Source organism: Stigmatopora nigra, chromosome 8 (assembly GCF_051989575.1).
Source record: "Stigmatopora nigra isolate UIUO_SnigA chromosome 8, RoL_Snig_1.1, whole genome shotgun sequence".
NCBI lineage: Eukaryota > Metazoa > Chordata > Actinopteri > Syngnathiformes > Syngnathidae > Stigmatopora > Stigmatopora nigra.
This window is the reverse complement of record NC_135515.1, coordinates 8,860,528-8,882,776: the sequence shown is the minus strand read 5'-3', so window position 1 is coordinate 8,882,776 and position 22,249 is coordinate 8,860,528. Positions and strand designations below refer to the sequence as shown.

The window sequence follows — 22,249 nt, the reverse complement described above, 5'->3', positions numbered from 1 at the left end:
TGAGTTACTGTATATCCTGTCCCACCCTCACTCTGCTCTTTGTCTTTGTTTTATTTGAGTCGACAAATTTGCAAAGCTGCAAATTGTAAAACAAAAAAAATGCTGTGCCCTGGTCTTTCTAACGCGTTAAATCATGAGGATGAATTATGTCCACCCCTTTGTGTGTTTTTAGTATAGTTGAGTAATGACTTCCATCCTGGCCACTTTCATTTCATTATTTGGTGCTGTTTCTTTTAAACCACGTTGCTTTCATTTGGAGATTTCTTTTCTTTAGAAATGCCCAAAGAGTGCAGTGTGAAATCTAAAGTCACAAGATTTTTTTAGTAAACGAAAATCCGAAACACATGAAGTGCACAACACATTGCATACTTTCTTTACACTTCTTGTTTGGCTCTAAAATAGGCTTGTGTTTCTGCACATGGTACTATGTGCATGTGCGTGTTTGTTTGTCAGCAATCATTCAAGGATGAGGGGGAAAAATGCTAAATTATGTAAATGACATGAGATAAGGGACTGGTGAAATTTGAATGACTTTCTATGACTGTCTCCTAACAACAAATACACACACATTTGAATGAGTATTTTTGAGAGTGTTGTAGCCTTTTTAAGAATAGAACAATTCATTTTGTACTTTTAATTTCACTTTGCAAATTGTAGTTAACATACCACCAAACACATCATGCATGCCTATATCATAGAAACACCACTCTTACACTTAACCAGTGGAAAGTCCCAAATGTGAAATGAAACTATTAACCTTATGTGGGTGTGAGTGAGGTGGGTATGTGTTTCATGGAATGTTTTTCTAGTGCTTACCAACATGAGGAAGTACAATATCTGTTCTTCCTTGTTGAGAAATACTTCTGTCACTGAAGTTTGGTTATGTTATGAATATATGTAAACAGAGAAAGCCCTTAGTGGTCTCATTCTTAATAGAGTTACTGATCAATATTAAGCTAGCAATATTTATTAAATACTGTGCTGTTGGAATCAATTAAATTTTTAATTTAATTTTTTTTGTTACTACATAATTCTTGTCCTTGTGAAAGAAATGGTACCAAATTGAAAAATACCAAACACCGATATGGAATATGGGATTGAAGACTTGAAATAATGCGTAAATTATGCAGGTTGAAAGTTTTTTGCAAAATTGTGGTGAAAAATTACTTAATTATACATTTTTTTAATGGATCTTTCCTACATTTGTATATTTGTTTGTATATTTCTGGTGCAGCAAGAATTCTCCCCACAGCATTAACAGTAATTTATCTATAAATTGTCAGCATCCACGTGGCTCTGCAGTCACTGATTGAGCGCCTATTAATACCTCACCACTCGGATAGCCTTGAGCTTACGTTTATAACAAGAGGGTGGGGACAGCGTTCTCAGACGACAAGGGCAAGTGGTGAGACGCTGATCTGGCGTAGGAGTGACACAGCAGCATGATAGAGGAGATTGGACCAGAGAGGAAGGACAGTGATAATAGGATTAACTGATCGCACACGTTGTCTATCACATGCCTGATGACAGCATTAGAAAAGTCCATCAACATTGACTTTTTGTTGGCTTCTTTCTTCATTTCTTTTGTTAATTCCTTCTGGTCTGCTTTTTTTTTGTGGGAATAGGATTGTTCCTTTTCTTGTGCTAATTCGTAATGGTTCTTTAGGCTTAATATTTTTAAATTCAGTAAGGGAGTGCCTCAGATAGGAAATGTCATCATTTTTTTGATTAACAGTCATTGTCAATGATGTTTTTGTTTTTTTAAAACCTAACTTCAGCACATTTCCTCAGGTGTGCTGCCATTTTCGATGTCTTGCTATTCTAGCAAATGTGTTGCTCTAAACAAAGAAAAAAAATGTCAGCCTTTCCCCTTTGGATTCTGCACAGAATTGGGTCAAGAGGAAGAACACAAAATGTGGAAGTTCTGTGTAGTATGTGACTGCAAAAAGTTGCAAACTGAATACAAAAATGTGCACTTTTACAGAGAATATTGCGTGAAAAGCCAAGTTTAGCCATTGAAATGAATAACATCTTATTTAAGGCTGAGTTTGAGATCATCATTGTGCTACATATTCCAGACGGTTGTATACCAACATTGTTTAACATTATTATATGGTCACTTCTAATATCTGTAACTGGAATATGCAATTTCTGGAGTCATTGCGGGGGAGCTTTGCTCTAATGGTGTTTTCAGGGTTTTTCTGTGTCACTTCCGGATCATTTTAGGGAAATTGTGAGGTTTATCAAAATAGCCAAAGCCAACTTTTGGTTGTTTGATTGGTCTAAAAAGTCATACACTTTTTTTTTATATATCTAGGGCATAGTGAAAGTGTATTTGTGTCTCCTTGAGTCAATGGAAGTCAATAAGAAGAGATTCAATCTCAAGAGGACCCAATAGTATTGGTTAATATTTTTAAACCCTGCATTTTTAAGAAAGGTTGTCTTTTTGGTATTTAAATTTCAACAATAGTATTGTAAGACAGAGGATTTTTCTGTCAGATTCAGCAAACTCATCTCAGAATTTGGGTTTGAATTTGTTTTACATTTCAACACATGACTCATTCTGTTGTGGTCAAAATTTGCCGAAGTAGGAGAGATTTGAAAGTAAGAATAGACATTTGCTGATGACACTAGTGCGTATGTGTGGGGGTGATACCCAGCCGGCGCGTGTGCAAGGGGAGGCGGGGCCAAACAGGAAGCGATGAGGTCATGGCTAAAGTAGGCGAGGGATGGGGGGGAGGCTGATGGGGGAGGGCAGACAGGAGGAATGAGCTCAGCTGCAGAGGCGTGGGGTTGCTCGCTCGCTCGTTCGCTCGTTCGCCTCCCCGCCCTCCCAGTGCAGCTTCAGTTTTCTGATCGCTCTGACCGCCGTCTGCTCGTGTGGAAGTCTTGTGCACTGTGGCCGACTCTTCTCATTAGAATGCACTAGAAAGGCACTGGGACGCCAGCTTTGGGTGGCTGACATGGTGGGAGACTTGTTTCTCTGGAGCTTCTGCTGTCTCAGGCTGTGGAAAAGAGAAAAGAAGGTGAGCGGTGCTGATGCTGACGATGTGTAGGAGTTACGCGGTGGCGGCGGCGGGAGGGAGGCGGCAAGTGCTTGATGGGATTTGCCGGCTTCTGCGTTGCACTTTCCTCCATCTTTTCCGCCTTCTCAATTTGTGTGCGTAGCGGTCGAATGTGTGTCGTATAAATGTGGGCCACTTTAATGCTGTGTACAAAGCTCTCCTCTTGGAGAGGCGCTTAAGGCTTTTTTCATGTAAAACTGATGAGCTATGGCGCTATTTTTAGAACGAATGAATCTCCTGATTGTACGAGTATTCTTGAGTTGGCATGTTTAACCGGCATCTCCACCATGCGAGAGGGTAAAGTGTGATGTGTGCTGTGAATTGGAATAGGCTAAATATATTTCCTGAGTCTTCAAGACCCGGCCGGCATGAATGCATTTTGCTGCTATACAGCTTGGGTAGAAGATGATTTCATTCTGAGCATCTGTGGAGGCTACTGCCTTCTCTCTGGCCTTCACCCTAATTGTATTGACCCGAATAATGTAGCTCGAAAGTGACAACATTGCTTTTTATTCAAAGGTCGGGTATTGGTTATATTCAGGGTTTTTATGCAGGGAATGGTTTTGTCAAATGACTAAGCTCTTATCTTTTCCAAGGAAGAATACTTGGGTGTTGTTTTGGCCTTGCTGTCGATATTATGACTTTTTTGTAGCTGCTGGCCCACAAATGGATTGTTTCTGTTTAGTTTAGGACTTTTGTTTGGCTATAGATGTCAAGTCCAATTATACAGTGAATTGAAGTGAAACCAGATCTGCTTTCACCTAATAAACACATTAAGAAACATTGAGGTTGTTGTCTCCCATATTTAACAAGACTGTCTGCAGCTAATGGACGGCAACTCCAGATAAGGTCATCTTGTTCGGATATTCATGTCTGATGCCCTTTACAACATATTATTGAATTGAAACATAATTAATAATTAAGTTAGTTAATGATCTCCCGGTGCCTGCATGGCTGTTCTCCGGGTACTCCGGTTTCCTCCCACATCCCAAATGATGTATGACAGGCTGGTTGAAAACTTGAATTGTTCCTAGGTATGAGTGTGAATGGTTGTCTCATTTTCAGGATAAGCGGTACGGAGAATGAATGAATTGATTAAAGATGTGGTGTCTTTTCAGTGCCGGGAAATGTTGCCGTTGTAACAAACAAGACACTCAATCACATCACAACATCCTGTGACTTAAAGTCGTACAAGACGATTATTTGCAAAATAAAAACCTTTCCCTGGAACCCACCAAATAGTTCTGCAATCCCCCCGGGGACACATTTGGTCACAGTTTATTGTTGTGTAGATGAGACACATGAGGCCTTGCTTGCCTCATGGTTTTCAGACCAAAGTGCGTACTCAGACAATCCAAACCATGATGATGAATGATGAGATCATTGCCTTGTTGATAAAATACAGCAGCATCCTGACCACAGACATTAACTATATCTCATTTAGTAAAAATTGAATGTTTTTTTAAATACATGTGATGTTTGCTGAGTCTGTTCTCTGACTTGCAACAGTCACATGGTGGACACATCACATGGGTACTAAAAGGCTTTTATTTGGAAGTTTATAACAGCTTCATTCTACTCATATCTTCCTCATTTCTAATTGCCACTTTGGGCGGATGTGTTTTCTAAAGCATAACAACAACAGCTGTCATCTATCATATGTGCTTTTTAGTGTATGTGTGTTCAAGCAAATGGCAGCGGTGGTGTCATATTCTACCCAACCACATGGCCTTTTTCATCCCCATCCAGCTGTCCTCTTTTCTTCCTGTTTGCAATTTGCCTGCACAAACACACACAATACAGACACTATATTCATGTTACATTCATGAATATGATAAAGCCTAAATTCTTGCCTTTTCATCACACCATTTGGATTTTTTTCCCCACAATGGACGGTAAAAACAAAAGAGGAACTTCAAAACAGGTTCCTGCAAATGTAGGGCATTTGTTAAACTAATTGACTACCATGGATACCACTTGATAAATGTTCGTTCAGTTTTTTCCCTCCTACATAGTATTTCTGTCTTTTTTTTAATTTTTTGGAACATTTTATCTACCAATTAACATATTTTTTTAAAGGGAGAAATGTCCATTTGAGATCTGGCATTCTGCTGTTGGATGTGAACAGCATTTTTTCTATTTAGGCCACACTTTAACGGCAAATGTTAATATTTGGCCTAAATGTGGCAGGTTTTTATGGTGTTATGTTTCTGGTTGGTTTTTAATTACCAATGAGAGCCACTTGGGGGTTTAACATAAGTGTCATATGTAAATGAAGTGCAAAACCTCAGTTTTAAATACCTTTATTTTCTCTCTCGATTTGTGCTGTCAGTTCCCAAAGACAAAATAATACAATTTCAATGAAGTAAACTCATTCTCATGGAACAGTCTATTAAATTTGCTAGATTATCTTCTTTGCAAGTAAAAAAATACAACACGAACAAACATACTTTTGAATTGATCCATTAATTATTTATCAATGTATCATGCTCATTGTCCAGTATTATCCTGACTACCGTTTTTTAGTTAGTTATTATTTCCCCATATTTAATGTTTCCAACTCTTTGTTCATAGTCGGTTCCTCTAGTCTTAGACCTGGGCTTTCATAATATTCATAATAACATAAATTTCCAGTAGGCCGACAGCTATTGTTAATCTTATTTCCCGTAGTTATTTTATAGTTATTTTTCGTTCTATTTTAGTCTAGATTTGACCTCCAGACTACTATCGACTAACCGAGTATATTGCTCTCTTGCCATTTGTGTGTTTCTGTTGTCAGTGCTGCTCCCCCAGGAGGGTGGGGCAGGAAGCATGTGGCTTTGGACATTGATTAAATTGATTCTACTTGCAATGATGCTGCCCATATTTCTTCCTCTTTGTCTCTGGTTTCTCCATTATGTGATTTCTCAAGGAGAGGTGTTATTAAAAAAAACCTTTCAGCATGATTGAAGGCATAGATGTGCAAGAAAGCAGCATCTCTATCATATTTTCTACATCTAACGCTAACACAATGATTTTTACCCATGAAAATGAATCACTTAGTCCATTGTCAATTCCCCAAATCCTTATTTATTTTATTTATTTTTGAAACAGACCTCATGAATGTGTTTTAGACTTAAATTACAGTGTTTCTTTGACACTCAGATGAAAGGAAAAGGGAAAGTGAAAGCCAAACTGATGTATTGTCTATATATTGAATACAGTTTCGCTTAGCCAGAAAAAAATTCAGTGGGACTTTTTCAAAAGTGTCAATATGAATTTATGATTTTGACCTCCACTTATAAATCAGTGATACAAGCCAAGCCGGAATCTGTCATTTTAAAACCCGGATTGAAATGCCATCAAATGTGGGTCTTTTGACATTTTCTGAATTATGTTCTTAGTGAATTTAATTTGTATGAACAAATGAAATCTACAGAGCAAGCACACTGCTTAATGTCCCAACTGCTGGTTCTGTTTTTGGCCCTAACTCAATTCTCTCCCTTTTTTGCACAACAACCTGAAAACACAGTAAGAGATCTGGCACCAACATACATATAATCAACTAGATCTTTCCCTATTTTTCACAATAGCCTTCCTTGTTGTGTTATTATGTGCAAAATGAGTTTTATCTTACCTTTTTATCTCTTTGTCTCTGTTTTGGTCATCTCAGGTTGCAGGGGAGCAGAAATATCACCCCGAGTGCTTCACCTGTCTTAACTGCAGGACATTCATCGGTGATGGAGACACATACGCTCTGGTGGAAAGATCTAAACTCTATTGGTGAGCATTGACTTATATATTCACGTGTTTGTTCGGACGGCAGCTTGTTGGCTTCTTGGTTTGCATGTCTGACGCAAACCTGTCAGGTTCCGGGTTCAAATTTTTGCTCTGGAGGTCATTTTAAATGTACTCAAATTAAGATATTATACCTTTAATGTACCTCAAATCAAAGCCATGGACAAGAACGTTATTATCTACTGTTTATCGACATTCACAACACTGATTATACAAATGCAATCAAGTAAGATACTACAACATTTTAAATAAATACTCATGATGTGTCCCAGAATTTGGATACACTTGCATTGTCTTTAAATAGAATAAAAATAATGTTTTTTACTGCTGAGTGTATTAATGTTGCACTTTGTGGTTAGCGGTCGACCTGGTAAAGTACGCCAGAATGTATTTTTACTGACCGCTATTACAAACTAAAAAAAAATAAAGAAATGTTTTTGAAAGTTTTTTGAAGAGTTCCCAAATCCCCAAATTACAAGCAGCAGACGAAAGGGAAATTAAATAAGATTTTTTTTTCCAGAAGCTGTAAAATGTAATCACATTTAAATCATGAAGAGTTGCCAATCAGCCTTTGAAAACAGTTTAGAAAATCTGAAAGAAACACTTCAAAATGATGCCAAATGCTTTTAAATATCGGTCCTCCGCTGGGATGTTTGGAAACACAAAACCACTCTGCTGCATGAGTCATCTCGACACAGTTTAGATGTGGTTGTAATCGGGTTTTTGCTGTTTGACCCAATCTTTAATTTGCCTCGCAGGCTTTTGGAATGTATGTCAAATAGGACTTGTTGTAAGGTCGTCCGTCGGCTTGCTTTGTGGTTGTGTGAGCGTGGCTTTTGGAAATCATAGGTTACAAAAACTTTCCCACTCTTTTCAAATAAGAAACTACACAGTACTGGTACATAAACACTATTTTCACTGTTTTATATTATCAGAGTAGCCAACTTAACAGGTTCAAGGAACAAATATAAACTCTTGTAAATCTTAGAACATTTTTTTTCAAATTGCTGCAAGACAGTAAACCACATTTTATTATTTTATAAACAATTTTACATTGAAAAATTAAAACGTTTGGTGATTTAGGTGTCAATGCTGTTGTTGTTGTTGTTGTTGTTTTTTCAACATTGAGTCACTCTTGATGGAAAATTCTGTATCCCTCAACATTTATTTTCTCATTCCTTCCAGCGGTCACTGTTACTATGAGACCATCGTCACCCCCGTGTCCCTGCCGGACTCGCCATGCTCGCGGATCCCTCACACGGTCACGCTAGTCTCCATCCCCGCCTCTGCTGAAGGTACCAATGGCCGTCGGGGGAGAGGCTTCTCTGTGGCTATCGACCAGCCGCTCAGCCCCAACGAAGTTTGCAGTCCTGAACTCGGACCCACGGTCCGGGTGTCTCAGTGAGTCTCAAGTCCGCCGTCTTTACTAAAAGAAAATGATGATAGAATGAAGACAAGAAAAGGAAAGATTGTATATATAACAAGTGTTGTCTTTCTTTTCCTGCAGGGTGGATTCTGACTGCATCAGCCCAGATGTGAAGAATTCCATCCATGTCGGGGACAGGATCCTCGAAATCAATGGCACACCCATTCACAATGTTCCTCTGGATGAGGTATGCACGACAGCACCTACAAATAAAAGTCAATTCACAAACGATAAAGGAAGTGCATGACTGTTTTCGCCTAACATGACCATAATTTTAGTTGAAACTTCTTTTTATTTCTCTTAGATCGACCTGCTCATACAAGAGACGAGTCGGCGACTCCAGCTCACAATCGAACACGACCCTCATAGTCGGGTAGTCAGCCCTTTCGACTTTGGAGGGCAGCTGGACGGCGGCCCCCTGTCCCCACCGCTCCCCGGGGGGCTCAGTTCCACCCTTCCCATTCTGCCTATCACCCAACCACCTAATCCTGATATCAGTAACCTGAAACCACGACTTGTCACGTAAGATCTATTTAACTTCCATAGTTAGCTAGATATTGGCAATTTTGGTGTGACATTATCTTCGCAGCCTTACATGAACCTTACAGCTAAGTTTACATGACTTCATTTAAAGGTGTAAGGCTCATATTTAAGTTTGGGGTAACAATGGGGCAGGTCATCTTCTTATCAAAGAGTCCCAAGAGTCAAACCCTGCAACCCATTTCTGCTCGAATGGTCCAAATTGGCTGCCTCATTACTGTCATTCAGTCCCCCCTGTGTATCTCTGTCTAATGTGGAGAAAGAATAATGCAATATTTATTGCCCCACAATGGCAAACTTTCAAATATTGGAATCAACTGCCTACTAAAATCACAATGAGCAATGAACCCTTTTCAAGTCAGAACTTTTAATACAGCCTTTGTGTTAGCTTTTTATTGTACCCTTATTAAAATAAGAAATTTAGAATTAAAAGGCTCTGTAATGAATATTACCAGGCGGAGCTACAGCATCGATAAGTCAGCAAGCTCCAGCAAAGCCGTGTCCCCCATCTCGCCGAAGAACGACATCAATCGCTCCGAGTCACTTCGAGTCGTCTCGAACCGGACGCATCGGATCTTTCGTCCTTCTGATCTCATCCACGGAGAAGTGCTAGGAAAAGGCAGCTACGGTCAAGCCATCAAGGTACATATGAAGAAAATACTTGAAAATATAGCACATTTTACTGAGTTTGACAGAAGATATCTTTTGTAATCCTAAAAATGATGGGATTAATGAAAGTAATTGCAGTTGTTTTGGATTCCAGGTGACCCACAGGGAGACTGGAGAGGTCATGGTGATGAAAGAGTTGATTAGCTTTGACGATGAGACGCAAAGAACATTCCTGAAAGAGGTGAGTGAAAGTGAACATCCTCCCTTTTCCTCCAGAAATGTTTGTCTTCACCTCTGGTTGTCTAATGGAGCAATGGTGTCGTCATTTAACAAAAGGGCGGAGCAATTCACTGAGTTTTTATTGAGGCAATGGCCATAAATGTAATTGGTGAGGTTGTCCAGCTGCCGTGATGACGGGAGGTGTTGTTCTAAGAGGTCCATGTGTTATTATGATGGCGTTGCAGCCAAGAACAGAGGATGTAACCACCCACAATGATCTCCGGATGTGGGTGACAGAAGGAAATGGCATGCTCTAATATAGTTTGGTCAGCTTTCTTCATTTGATGAAACATAGACTAGTGTCACCTAGTGGCAATAAAAAACTTAAGCCATTGACTTTGTTAAGTATGAAGAAGTACAAGCTCATTCTCATTGCAATAATATTGGAGTTATGTTTAAATCTAAACAAGGTTAACGTCGTTGAATAAATAAAGATACCATATTCTGATAAAAGAGGGCATTCCGCAGCTTTAATAACACTAAGCTGAGATGAGTAGGCAGTTGTGTTGAGTTCAGTAACACAAGAATTTGTTTTATTCAAGGGTAAGCATTGTTGGAAGGGACTCTTGTAGGACTGTTGACATCACAGATGGTTGTCTATTAGTTTGGCAAGCCCACCAGAATTGTCAAAAGAGCACTTGGTTTATGTAACAAGACATCTGAAGTTGCCATTGTTTAATCCAGAGATCTAAAAATCTTTGTGTGGTTTCAAATCAGGTCAAGGTCATGCGCTGCTTGGATCACCCCAATGTCCTCAAATTCATTGGCGTCCTCTACAAAGACAAGCGACTCAACTTCATTGCAGAGTACATAAAGGGAGGAACTTTGAGGGAAATCATCAAAAAAATGGTGAGAGCATTTTGGAGAGCTGATTTGAAGTGCTTATATTTCTACATCTGCGACACCTAACAGTGAATTTCCTTTCCCAGGATAGCAGCTATCCTTGGAACCAGCGTGTCAGTTTTGCCAAGGACATAGCTGCTGGAGTGGTGAGTTATAGTACAACCATGTCAATATTGCTCGAATACCATCCAACACTGTTTTCTTATCTGTCTCGTAGTCGTATCTGCATTCCAGGAACCTCATCCACCGAGATCTCAACTCTCACAACTGTCTTGTCCGGGAGGTAGGACCTCTTTTCCATGTTTTCTTTACACTTTCAACATAATAGGAGTTAGCCATTTGAAAAAAAAAACAAGACTGAGCTTTCTCTCTTGTTTTCTTCAACCTACGTTTGCAATGGTTGTGAAGATTTTTACTAAAGGATGTTTTTGTGTGTGTTTTTGAAGAACAACACAGTGGTAGTGGCAGATTTTGGCTTGGCAAGGCTCATGGTCGATGACAAGCTCGAAGAGAATCATTCGCAAGGGAACCTGCCAGGTTTGAAGAAACCTGATCGCAGGAAGAGGTACACCGTGGTGGGGAACCCATACTGGATGGCTCCTGAAATGATCCACGGTATGTATGCAAGAATAGCCATTAGGCATAGTGTAAAAATCCTCTTTAATGAGAAATTTGGCATAAAAACTTGTGATATAAAGACTGTTCACTCAATTTATTCTATCTTGCCTTCTCAGGAAAGAGTTATGACGAGAGAGTTGACATCTTCTCTTTTGGAATTATGCTGTGTGAGGTGAGTCATTCTCCACCTCTGGGCGGCAGTCACATTTTGATAAGGAAAAAGTGTCACCTATCGTTGGCTGGGATTGGCTCTAGCACCCCCACCAACTCTTGTGGAATATAAGCAGTGTGGAAAATGAATAAATGAATACTGCCTGAAGATAACGTCATAAAGAAATGGAAATGTCACTTTTTAATTGTTCTGGCAAACCTTCAGACCAAAATGTTTCTTGCTTAACTCCACTCATTTTGTAATACACATTTTTAAAGAAACATGTCATGCCACCGCTTTTCCAGTTAATGCAATCAACCTGCACTTGTATGATAAATGTGGACCCAATATTCTGAGCAAGCTGTAGCCAATTTTATTTATTATACATTAGGTCATGATTTAGCAATTTCCAAAGACCTGTAAACTATCCTTTGGCGGTTTTGTCCCTGGCCACACTCTATTAAACTAATCCAGGCATGGTTGACTTGCTCAAAGATTGCAGAATCGGATATTTCTAACAGGGCACTTCATGTGGTTATTGCTAGGCAGGCAAAATGCAGTTACAGTCTCTTGGAAAAAACAAATCATCTTTGGGATCAACTGTAAAAGAGCAAGATTTGTTTTTTATCTGCTCACTCGTGTTTTTGTGCACCCTTCCAGATCATTGGCCGGGTAAATGCCGATCCAGACTACCTCCCCAGGGCGGTGGACTACGGACTGAATGTGTCGGGCTTCCTGGAGCACTACTGTCCGCCTGATTGTCCGGTGGCATTCTTCCCTATTGCTGCCGTGTGCTGCGACCTCGACGCTGATAAACGGTCAGATATTTAAAGGGACAGTCAACTTAAAAACGAGAGCATCATACACCAAAACAGAATCTTGAATTTAGTGCATACTGATTGGGCAACTTCTCTATTTTGGAGACAATTTAAGACTTTGAAGTGTCTCCTATGTGAGTAAATATGTGCCGCATTGTATTTGTATTTGTACATTTTTTAACAAATATTTTTTAATCGCTTAATAAGGGGTCCAATTGGTCGAGATTGACAGGTTGTTCACTCTATTTGATTGAGTTTTCCTTTCAAATCTGTAGCCCGGCTTTCTCCAAACTGGAAGAATGGTTAAAGAACTTAAAGATGCACTTGGACATGGGTCTCCCTCTCATTTCGGAAGTGGAGCAGCTTCACAAGGCCTTCTGGGAGAAAAATATCATCACAAGGCCTGAGAACGGCCTACACATCCACCCCGAACAACCGGAGTGAGGCCGGACGATGAAAGGAGAGCTTTGGAAAGGACAGGTGACGGTTTGCTTCCCGTGGTTGAAAGAGTCTTGTATTGTAACTCTTCTCCACGCTTCACGCAGATGTAATACATGCAGCTTGGCTCAGGCCTAACAAGTAGACTCAGGGGAAGAACATGAAAAGCCGAAAAACTGGCAAGGGGAACGCACCTGGTCAAAGACCAGTGGAAAGTCTTTGACTGTGAGAGCTGATTCTGCTGCACATCATGCTTAGGTAGAGCATGACGTATGCAATCAGCATCCATCAAGTCATAACTCAGCTCTTGTATAATGTAGATTTACATTTACAGTCACTAAGAGTGAGTATATGTTCATGTGGCTAAAGCTGCAAAAAAAAAAAAAGGTTATAAAACTAATCTTTAAGTTTAGGACCCTATTTTGTGTACATTTAGAGCATCCTGCTTTGTCACAAAACATACTAAAGCCAGCTGCATTTCAAAATATCGCTACCATAGCTGATTAGAGAGCATGCATGTACATTTTGGTTTCATTTTTATTCATAATGTCGCTAAAAAAACTTGGAATGCTGATTGCGTAGCACTGAGGCAACTATGAGGTACACACACATACATAAACCTGGTTATGGCTAAAATATGTTAGTCTTTTGCATCCCTTAAATATTTCCATGTGCTATTGTGTACATACACGGCGACTTTGTAAATGTGTTAAATATTGTAAATGTAAAGACATATTTTCTCTACGTATTTACATCATTGCCATATTTTTATTGGCAGACCTAACAGAAAATTCGGAAGATTGATAAGTATTCGCTGCAGTTCATAGTGGTCAGCGTTTGAGAGACAATGTTTCCTCCTTTGCCCTCCATTTGATCTGTCATATGGCGGTTGATTTTGCCATTAATACACGCTTCATATTTGGAATTGCAAGCATTAGTGATGTACTAAAGACAGTATACCTTTACTGTTCATATTAATGATACCAAATACTGGCTCATAGTACATGTCAACACTCTGCTAATATGGACTTTCTGTCTGTAAATATCAATTTAGACTGTCTTTACGCATCTCTATTTCACAATGGCAAACGGCTTTGGAAAGTTGGAAATGTACATTTCCATAAATTCTTCACTCTCTCCATTCAAAAAATCAGCTGTAAACTTGAAATTGGTTTTATTTTAACCTATTTTTCCCCTCACAAGCTGCACGGTACACATAGATGATCTGCCTTCCAAGCCTGAATATTGTGATGTTAAAAAAAAAACATTTTAATAGAAATTTAAAAAAACAAAAAAACAGCATCTGTTTATATACTCAAACCACTAAAATCTTTTGTATAGATTTTCATTTGCACTATATTAACCAAATAGCTAGTTAAAGCCATGTTGTTGTTTTATTTCCTTCTTTGGGCTACTTATACTAAGGAAATAATATTGGTTCAGGTTGATTTAACCATGCAAGACACTGGTTGAGCCTTTTTAAAAATGCAACACAGAAAAAGACATCCTCACAACCTCAAACTGGACATCCTTTTCAATTTAATTCATCTGTAGTGACAATTTTTGAGTGTACAATTTTTTAATAACGAGCATGTCCAGTTTGAAAAATCCAGAGGATCCTTTTCCTGTTTGCTTCTCTGAGGGTTTGATTGCCCAACTCTGCTTGCTGCCTTGCTTAGTGGTCCTTTGTCAACAATGTTGTGTGGAATTTCAGATGTCTCGCCTGCAAAACCAATAATAGTCTTTTGGCACTGACCAGACCATAACTTTTCAGCTTCTCTTCTCTGGCTCAGGGCTGTCGTTTCTGGGTGTCGCTTCACCATGTTGTCAATCCACAACACAGTAGTAACAAACATTAAAAAAAAGCATGTGATCACAATATAGCCGGCTATTCCAAACTGCTTGTTCTGTAGTATTCATTCTGCCGTTTTGCGATACCAGTTTAAACGTGACTCTTAATTCCAGTTTGAGCCATATGAGCATGTTGATGATGTCTAAGTGAGGACGATGCGATGATCTATTAGAATGTTGCCGCAGCACTTCTTTGCAAAAGATCAATACCTCTGATCAATGCTGTGCCTTTGTTGTAAGCTAGCCTTGCCAACGACTTGAAAAAATGACCTGATTTCCTGATTATTATTATTATTATTATTATTTTATGTATCAAATGTGCAAGCTTGAGTTCAGTGGACTGAATATTGTTGCTGATACAGTTTGGGTAAGATTTCCTTCTTGTCTTCTCATATTTATATTTTCCTGAGCTTCACTCTTTTGATATTTTATTAATATAGTCTTTTGTTGTCTTATTTAATTTTTACACAAGCTGTGAAAACAATTCTGCACTTTAAATCCTAAACGTGAATATTCAGAGTCTTGAGACGACGAGTGTTCCGTTTTTCTTTTTACTTTTTGTCACGGCTGAAAAATAAAACTGTTGCTCCTGGAAAAAAAAATGTCCGATTTCATTCATAATTGTTGCTTAGTTTGTCTTCAATGGTTACATATTAAAGACACAAAATGTGATGGTGTAGTTGTTTAAAGAGAAGTGGGGCAAGTGGTTCCACTGCAGTTACCCCAAAAACCATATAAAATGTTGTCGTACTTCACTTTTACCACAAGGTGTCGCTACCTGAACCCTTTTGAACTGTAGCACTTCACTAAAGGTTTATAGTACTGGGTCTGTTAAATATTACTATATTTTATTACACAAAAACATTCTCAGACACAAAAAGCAGCATAAAAAACCAAAACATATTTTTGAAATATAATGTATTTGATTTTAATGGACCCTGATTAATTTCAGTGTGTTTTAAGAGACAATAAAAATAAGAGACATGGAACGAGGCAAAGAGCCACAATATATACAAAATATGGTAAGAAGCAAAGAGCCACATTCATCTTGGCTGGGAGCCGTATGAGGCTCGAGAGCCAAATCAGGTGATCAACTCCGGCTCACTAATTATTGGATGCAGGTGTGTAAATTGTTAGAGAAGGCCCGGAGCTAGACATCCCAAAAACTTAATGAATTTGAACCCATTCAACCAAATGATCGGCAAAAGTCGTGAGTTTTTAATCATTTTTTCCTAAGATTATGGACGGCGATGCTCTTTCGATGGAAAATGAACCCAAACCAAAAGGTTTAGCGGTTCCTGCACGTGACTCTTCACGCATTTTGTGCACGTGGGATTGTTGTCATTTCGACGCAGCTGCGGCAATCGTGACGTCACACGCCCGGCAGAAGGCGAGCTTCGGAGCAACTTCGCACGCACAAGCCAAGGACGGGTTTGTCTGGTCGGACGCCACGGCTGTCAAACCCGATACTGTTCAGATCCAGAAATAATCAAACAAACGGGGGCGGACGGACGTTCGACATCGGGCGAGGAGAAGGTGGTAGTGAAAGTTAGCGAGATGGAGTACTCGTCCAGCCGCAACCGCCTCCGATCGTCGATGTTCAACCACGGTGAGTGAGCCGATCGTCGGCCTTCATGTTCTCTTTAAACGGCGTTATTTCGGGATCGACACGCTGAGTCAAAGGCGCTGTTGACTGTCAACATGGTTCATGTTGGTTATGCCCTCTAACCCGAATTGGAGTTATGCAAAAGTATTGCTAACCTTCACACCGATTCTTGAGCTAAGCATACTGTCCAAGTGTAATACCACGCTGCAATAGGATGGATGTGTGAAGACTTGTCCTTGTTTACGCTGCACTAATCGCCAACACAAGCGGGCATGTGTTCAAATCTTCCACAACATGCACATTCTCTCAATATAAGAAGAGATCTGCACTTGATTTGAGCCCTCTCAGTAAGAATGTCGCATACTTTGGGGAATTTGTGGGGATTCGACACTTAAATTTAGAGTTGCTTGCCTTTAACCCTTGATGCAGCTAGACAAGTGACTATTTTTGGTCATTTTATAAATTTACCCTCATAAAAACCTGGTATGTAAACTACATCTTGTCCACGTCATTGTGATGACACCAGGATGCCAGATTTCAATTATAATTCAAGTATTTATTATTACAAATTTAGATTTTAAGAAAAAATGCTAAGAGAAATAGACATTGGTGATGGCATCCAATGAAATATAAAATTTGATGAATAAATGATAGTTAATTTAAGACTAAATATTTTAAAAGAAAATGTATTTTTAATTGCTTAGTCAAAAGTTAAATTGGCTATTTAAAACGGGAGAAGGTGTTCCTTTTATTATAAGATACTTTTTGACAATGTCTGAATAATTCCAACTAGGAGGACTGTCTGTGAATGCTCTTTCACTGGACTCAAAATGGTTTGGATGGTTAGACCCGTCAATGGCAACCAATGAAGTAAATCAATGCCCTATAGAGAGTAAAATGCATTACTTTGAGTTCGCCAACTATTCTCCAGGCCACCAAAAGTGATTACAATAGAGCCGTATGTCATATGTCTGAGTATTGTTCTACCCTTTGTGTGTTGCTTGGGCATTTTTAAAATAGCTATCTGAAGTTTTTGTTACCACCCCCAACATCCAAGCTGTTTTTTATTCCACTCAAAACCAAATGATATAGTTTGGATACATTTTGGTGTTTACTTGTACTGCCTCTGCCATTTGTACACTAACCTCTAACTGGGAAGGGCAAACAGCTTGAAGCAACCTTGCTTTGCCTATTTGGAGAACTGTGTAAGCAACTAGTAAATGGCTACAGAATAAGGAAGACTTTTAAAGTTGTCTTACAATGTGTTTTAAAATAAGTGGGGAGGATTGAAATAATTTTCCTTGAGGCTTTCTTATGTGGCTTCTCCATATTGCAGATGTCTGCATAGGGAAGGTAGGCCTGAAATGTATTAAAATGGGTTAGCTGTATTGGATGATCCACCATATAGATCATCCACTGTGGATGATCCACCACAGTTCATCTGACCCCCTAGTATCTCCCCCCGCAGCACATCTGTCACATACACTAATATTCCAAGCTTCATTTGGCCTTTGATTGTTGCTTGCATTCACTGCGACATCATTGAGATAAACAATGGCAAAATAGGCACTTTTACATGTCGCCATAAATCTCAAATGGCAAGTATACTCTGTCATTTTTTTCACTTAGGCTAGTCTACACAAACCTTAGAAATACATTTATTCACTACATGAATGGAAATGCCAAGATCTTGTGTGCATGTTAATTGGCTGTCTATTTTTGGAGCAATAGACTTGATAGACATTTGACTTTTATAGAGGAGAATTTGTGTTTTAAACAAGTGTCAATGTTAATGCTTTGCGGCGATGTTTGGAAAATGCTAAAGTCCAAATTCAAGTGGTGTAGGAGTTGGATGGATCGAGGATAATGTTGGAGATGAACAGAGCTCATTGAGTGGGCAGTGGTTTCTGTAGATTATAAGATTAGTCATGGAGACATGCATAATCAACTTTCAAAAAATGCTTTAACAAAAATAATAAAGGCTACAAGTCTAAATATTGTATAGCACTGAGTATATTGTTAAGATGATATATCATGAACTCATTTCCATGAGAAACATGTGATTTTGTACATTTAGTTTTATCCATATGCAGGCAACATTTTTATGAGGACTAAATACACTCGCGTCTATTTCCACAGTTGAGACATGGATCCTTCTGCCTGCCTGCTGCGAAACACTTAGGATGAAGAGAATGCTAGTGAAATCAAACATTTAAACCCATTAACCCTTATAACGTAAATAAAGCAACACGTTTGTTTTAAGATCTTATTTTATTATGGATAGTATCTGGAAAAGGCACTCATTAGGAGAAAGCAGGGAGAGAACGGGTGCCAGATAGACCGGCCGCAAATCGGAGGTGGTACTGCTCTTGCATGCCGTCTGTGGCTGCCTGACAGCGTCGCTGATGGAAGAACTGGGCATGTAGGTCAAGGGAGGGACCGCTGGAGAATTGAACAAGCCAAGCAAATTGCCACTGTGGAACAGCTCTGGAATGTCATGTGGACCACATGTGTTGTGTGGTGCTAATCAGATTGCTTCTTGTTGGCAATGTTTACACTAGAAGTGTTTAAGTGTTCTATTCATTCCCATCTTCACTTTATACATGGATTGGTTAAAACAGATTGTTATAGAAACGTATTGTGCACGTTTGTGGAGCTAGTAAATCATGCCCGCCAGCGAATGGAAAGTGGCATTTGTGTGATATTTCCGTTTAGCCTGCTTTATTTTTTCCAACGACCAGTAGAAAAACTGTGTTGAACTTTTGCACAGTATGTGCTTAATGTTCTTCCTTTATGTAAAAAAAAAGGATGAATTGCATGAAAATGCTAGATTTGTCTCACCTCTCTAAATTAAACTTGTAAATGTTCACAAAGTTCCCTAGAGTTCTGAATAAGATCAGTCTGTAGATCTGAGACTATACATCTTCATGGTTTAACCAACTTTATTTGCATGAAATATTGTTAGAAAAAAAATCGTCCGAGTAAAGAATAGCGCGAGTTGTAATTTTTGATAAGTGTAAGGTGCAAAATACTCAAATGTCAATGATGAAGACTGAATTATCTGTCAGTCTCTGACACAGTAATAAAAATGCAAAAAAGATAATTGGATTAAACTAAATGATTTCTGTAGGATTTCAATTTAGATGCCATTTTTATCAACTATGCACCTGTGAGACATATGAGAGGGCTGTTGTGATTCAGGACGAGATCTAAAAGAAAGCGTTTAACACAATTAATTGTTGTTCTTTGATACCAATGTCATACATTTTCTTATGTTCATCTTGTTGCTATTTTTTCCCTTCTTTTCCATGTTCCTGGATGCTTTGGATGTGGCTCCACAAACCCCCTTGATGTTTTCTTCCCCCCCAACGCCTGACCAGACGAGGAGGTAAGAAGCCTCATTTGTATTTCAATTTTGAGTCAAAAAACGTGGGATAATGTTGAAGCAAATTGAGTTTAAAAATGAATGACCCCCGATAAGCGTGTATACAATGTCTTTTAAAGGTTCTGCAATTAAATTGCGTATGTGCTACGAGGCGTTCCATTGACTCCAGCAAGTTGTGTTGTTAAAGCCCAGATTTTCTTGTTTCTCATTAGACAAGGTAACATTCTGTTTATGGGTGTGTCTGTGTAATTTGTTTGCCGCTGACTTGTTGCGTGTTTCCACACCAATACTGAGGTAGAATTTGACTTTAGTGCTTGTCATTCTGATGATGGCAGCAGCAGATTACTGTCCAGCCATGCATTGGCAGCTGTGTTTGGGTCCTGAATGGGCAGTAGGGGGGATGTGCGTTTGTTTTTGTTAGCTGGAAGAGTTTCACAGGTGGGTGAAGAGGATTGGATCTATAGGGCTTGACAAACGTACTTTTTCCACAACTACATAACAAACATTTGTGACTAAATTCCAAAGCCTGACTTCTATGGTGTTTTTTTTTACCTTTTATTTTTTTGTTTGGAATGATAATCAATCTTTTCATAGAGTCACTATCAAAAGCTCAAATGTATAATTATCTTAATAATTCTGTCAACTGTTTAAGTAGGCCTAACTAGACCCGGAAAAAGTAAATAATCATTAGTACCAAAGTTCATCTATAGTCACTACTATTTCTATTTATTCAAAGAAAAATGGAAATGTGAAGTTGTAAGTGCAACTCTGGGCCGATTCTAGTGACAGTTAAAAACGTTTTGCTCCTGATGTTCAAATAGCGTGGAATTCTACCCTACCACAATGTACGGTCAAACATGGCATCATTATCCTCTGTAAGTAATTGCTCAATCCATCCTGACATAGCTGATGTGCCATTTACAGTGCCAACACCCAGTGGCTGAAAACCAGGATTCTGGGTGTGGTGGTGGTGGTGATGGTTGTGAATTCCTTAAAAGCCTCAATGCAAACACTTTAATGTACAAACTTGGTGTGATTGAAAATATGTTCGATGGGTTGGGTGTTAGGATGTCAAACTCATCCAGACGCGCCTTTATGTACCTTGTTTTGTGCACTGTGGCAATGCTAGAAATATTCATTGAAAATAACCACAAATATGTACACGCCAGACTATATTTGAACTTTATTAGCCAATTAATTCACTTTGAAATGCTGTCTTTGTTTTTCTTTTTTAAATACCCAAGCAGCAGCCATTTTTAAAACTGGAATAGCAGAATGTACACACATGCAACACCACGCCCTAATAACGTCATTTACATTGTATTGTTGAACTAATGCCCACAGCCTAAGCTGATTATGAGGAGAACAGCAATTATGGTTAAACCTGCTGCAGTTTCTCAGCCAACTTGTGTTAATAATGTTTAAATGCCGGTCCTTAACACATTCGTTGAAAAGTACTGACTCAACTGCGTTGCCGTTGTTGGTATAGCCGTGTAGTTTTTGGGCCTCCGGGATTGCCTGTGACAAGCAGCCCTGTGGCCTTTTACAGTTTGATGAAAGACCAAACAATCGGGTTAGGGAGCGGGCACTCTACACTTGAATGAGCATGTGGCCACAGTAACAAAGACATGGTGACAGATGAATGTTTACAGCTACGGCATCCGCTTGTCATTTTTAGTATTGAAAGAGTTGAGCTTTTCTGTGGAATAAGTTGAAATATCCATGCTTTATTTATCAAGTCTATCCATTACCCGCTGGACCTGTTCATCATAACCCAATGCTAATTGTCCTCATCAGTTCAGATGGCATGTTTGAGCTTGAGCTATTTCAGCATCAGCACGTAGGAGACATTTTTGGTCAGAGGGTAACGTTGGAAATTCCTCCAAAGTTTCATAGAGCAGATCTAGCTCTCGCCAAGCCACCCCTCTCACTATAAATAAGCCCAGCCTAGTTCCCAAGCCCCCCCAACTGGTTCCTGCTGCTCTCTTAGCAAAAGTACTGATGCTCCTCTTGCATCAGGGAAGCAAACGGCCTTGTCTTTTTAGGACAATTCTTAGTAAAGGAAACCAATATACCACATGTTTTTGGTTTAAACAACGAATGCTCATCTATCTACGCAGGCAATTTGAAACAACCTATGTTTTTTTACATTTTCCAAGATAGTGGTGGAAATGATTTCACACATTGAAATTTACACCTAGTGTTTTTTTCTTCACACTCGTCGGCAATGTTGAACTATAGATAGATGAAGAATTCCAATTCTGACCCCTATCTGATACTTATTTATCAGTTTTGTTGTGCAGGGGTAAATTTTAGCGCAATAAAATCATAAAACCCCAAAAACTTCCAAATGTTATTTTAACATACTAATACTAACAAAATAAGATGAAAACTGCGTATGTTATAATAATGCAGTATTGACAGTATTTTTTATTTATTTCTTGGAGGAATGCCAAGCTACTGAAAATGTTTTCCATTATGGAGGGTGAATTTTTTTACCACACCTGTACTCATAAAATATCAAAGTATTTTTTTTTACATCAGCTGCAGCTCTTTTTGTTCCCTTAAGAAAATATCTCCAGATGCTTCTATGATGCCTGCAGGACAGTCAAAGGAAATTCCAGGCAAGCCAAATGCAAGAGCAGGAAGAGATGGTGGAGATGTAGTGGAAGTTGTTTATGTCCCCTGCCCACAAATCATCTCTTGCACGTCTCTTCCAGTTGATAAGACAGGGCTCTAATTGACCTCATGTCTTCATCCAAAATCTGAAAGGAAAAAAGAAAAGGATGTCATCGTATTGCCGCAATTAGTGAAGCATTGCCGTTGTAGTCCTCAACACCCTC

General features: G+C 39.1%; 1 protein-coding gene across 4 annotated transcripts in view; it reads left to right on the top strand.

Moving 5' to 3' along the window:
• The window catches only part of limk1a (LIM domain kinase 1a), a 28,574-nt gene extending 13,557 nt beyond the window's left edge, over positions 1–15,017 (top strand). For 3 of the 4 annotated variants that reach the window (XM_077722958.1, XM_077722959.1, XM_077722960.1), the window contains 13 exons: positions 6,718–6,827; positions 8,028–8,243; positions 8,350–8,455; positions 8,573–8,790; positions 9,264–9,450; positions 9,572–9,658; positions 10,414–10,545; positions 10,626–10,685; positions 10,757–10,822; positions 10,986–11,154; positions 11,274–11,329; positions 11,969–12,126; positions 12,402–15,017. In XM_077722958.1, coding sequence (XP_077579084.1) covers positions 6,718–6,827; positions 8,028–8,243; positions 8,350–8,455; positions 8,573–8,790; positions 9,264–9,450; positions 9,572–9,658; positions 10,414–10,545; positions 10,626–10,685; positions 10,757–10,822; positions 10,986–11,154; positions 11,274–11,329; positions 11,969–12,126; positions 12,402–12,570 — 1,734 coding nt within the window. In that variant the 3' untranslated portion in view covers positions 12,571–15,017. Of the gene's footprint in view, positions 1–2,742; positions 3,027–6,717; positions 6,828–8,027; positions 8,244–8,349; positions 8,456–8,572; positions 8,791–9,263; positions 9,451–9,571; positions 9,659–10,413; positions 10,546–10,625; positions 10,686–10,756; positions 10,823–10,985; positions 11,155–11,273; positions 11,330–11,968; positions 12,127–12,401 lie in introns of those variants that run through there. The other variant, XM_077722961.1, reaches the window with a different exon arrangement.
• Positions 15,018–22,249: the final 7,232 nt, after the last annotated feature.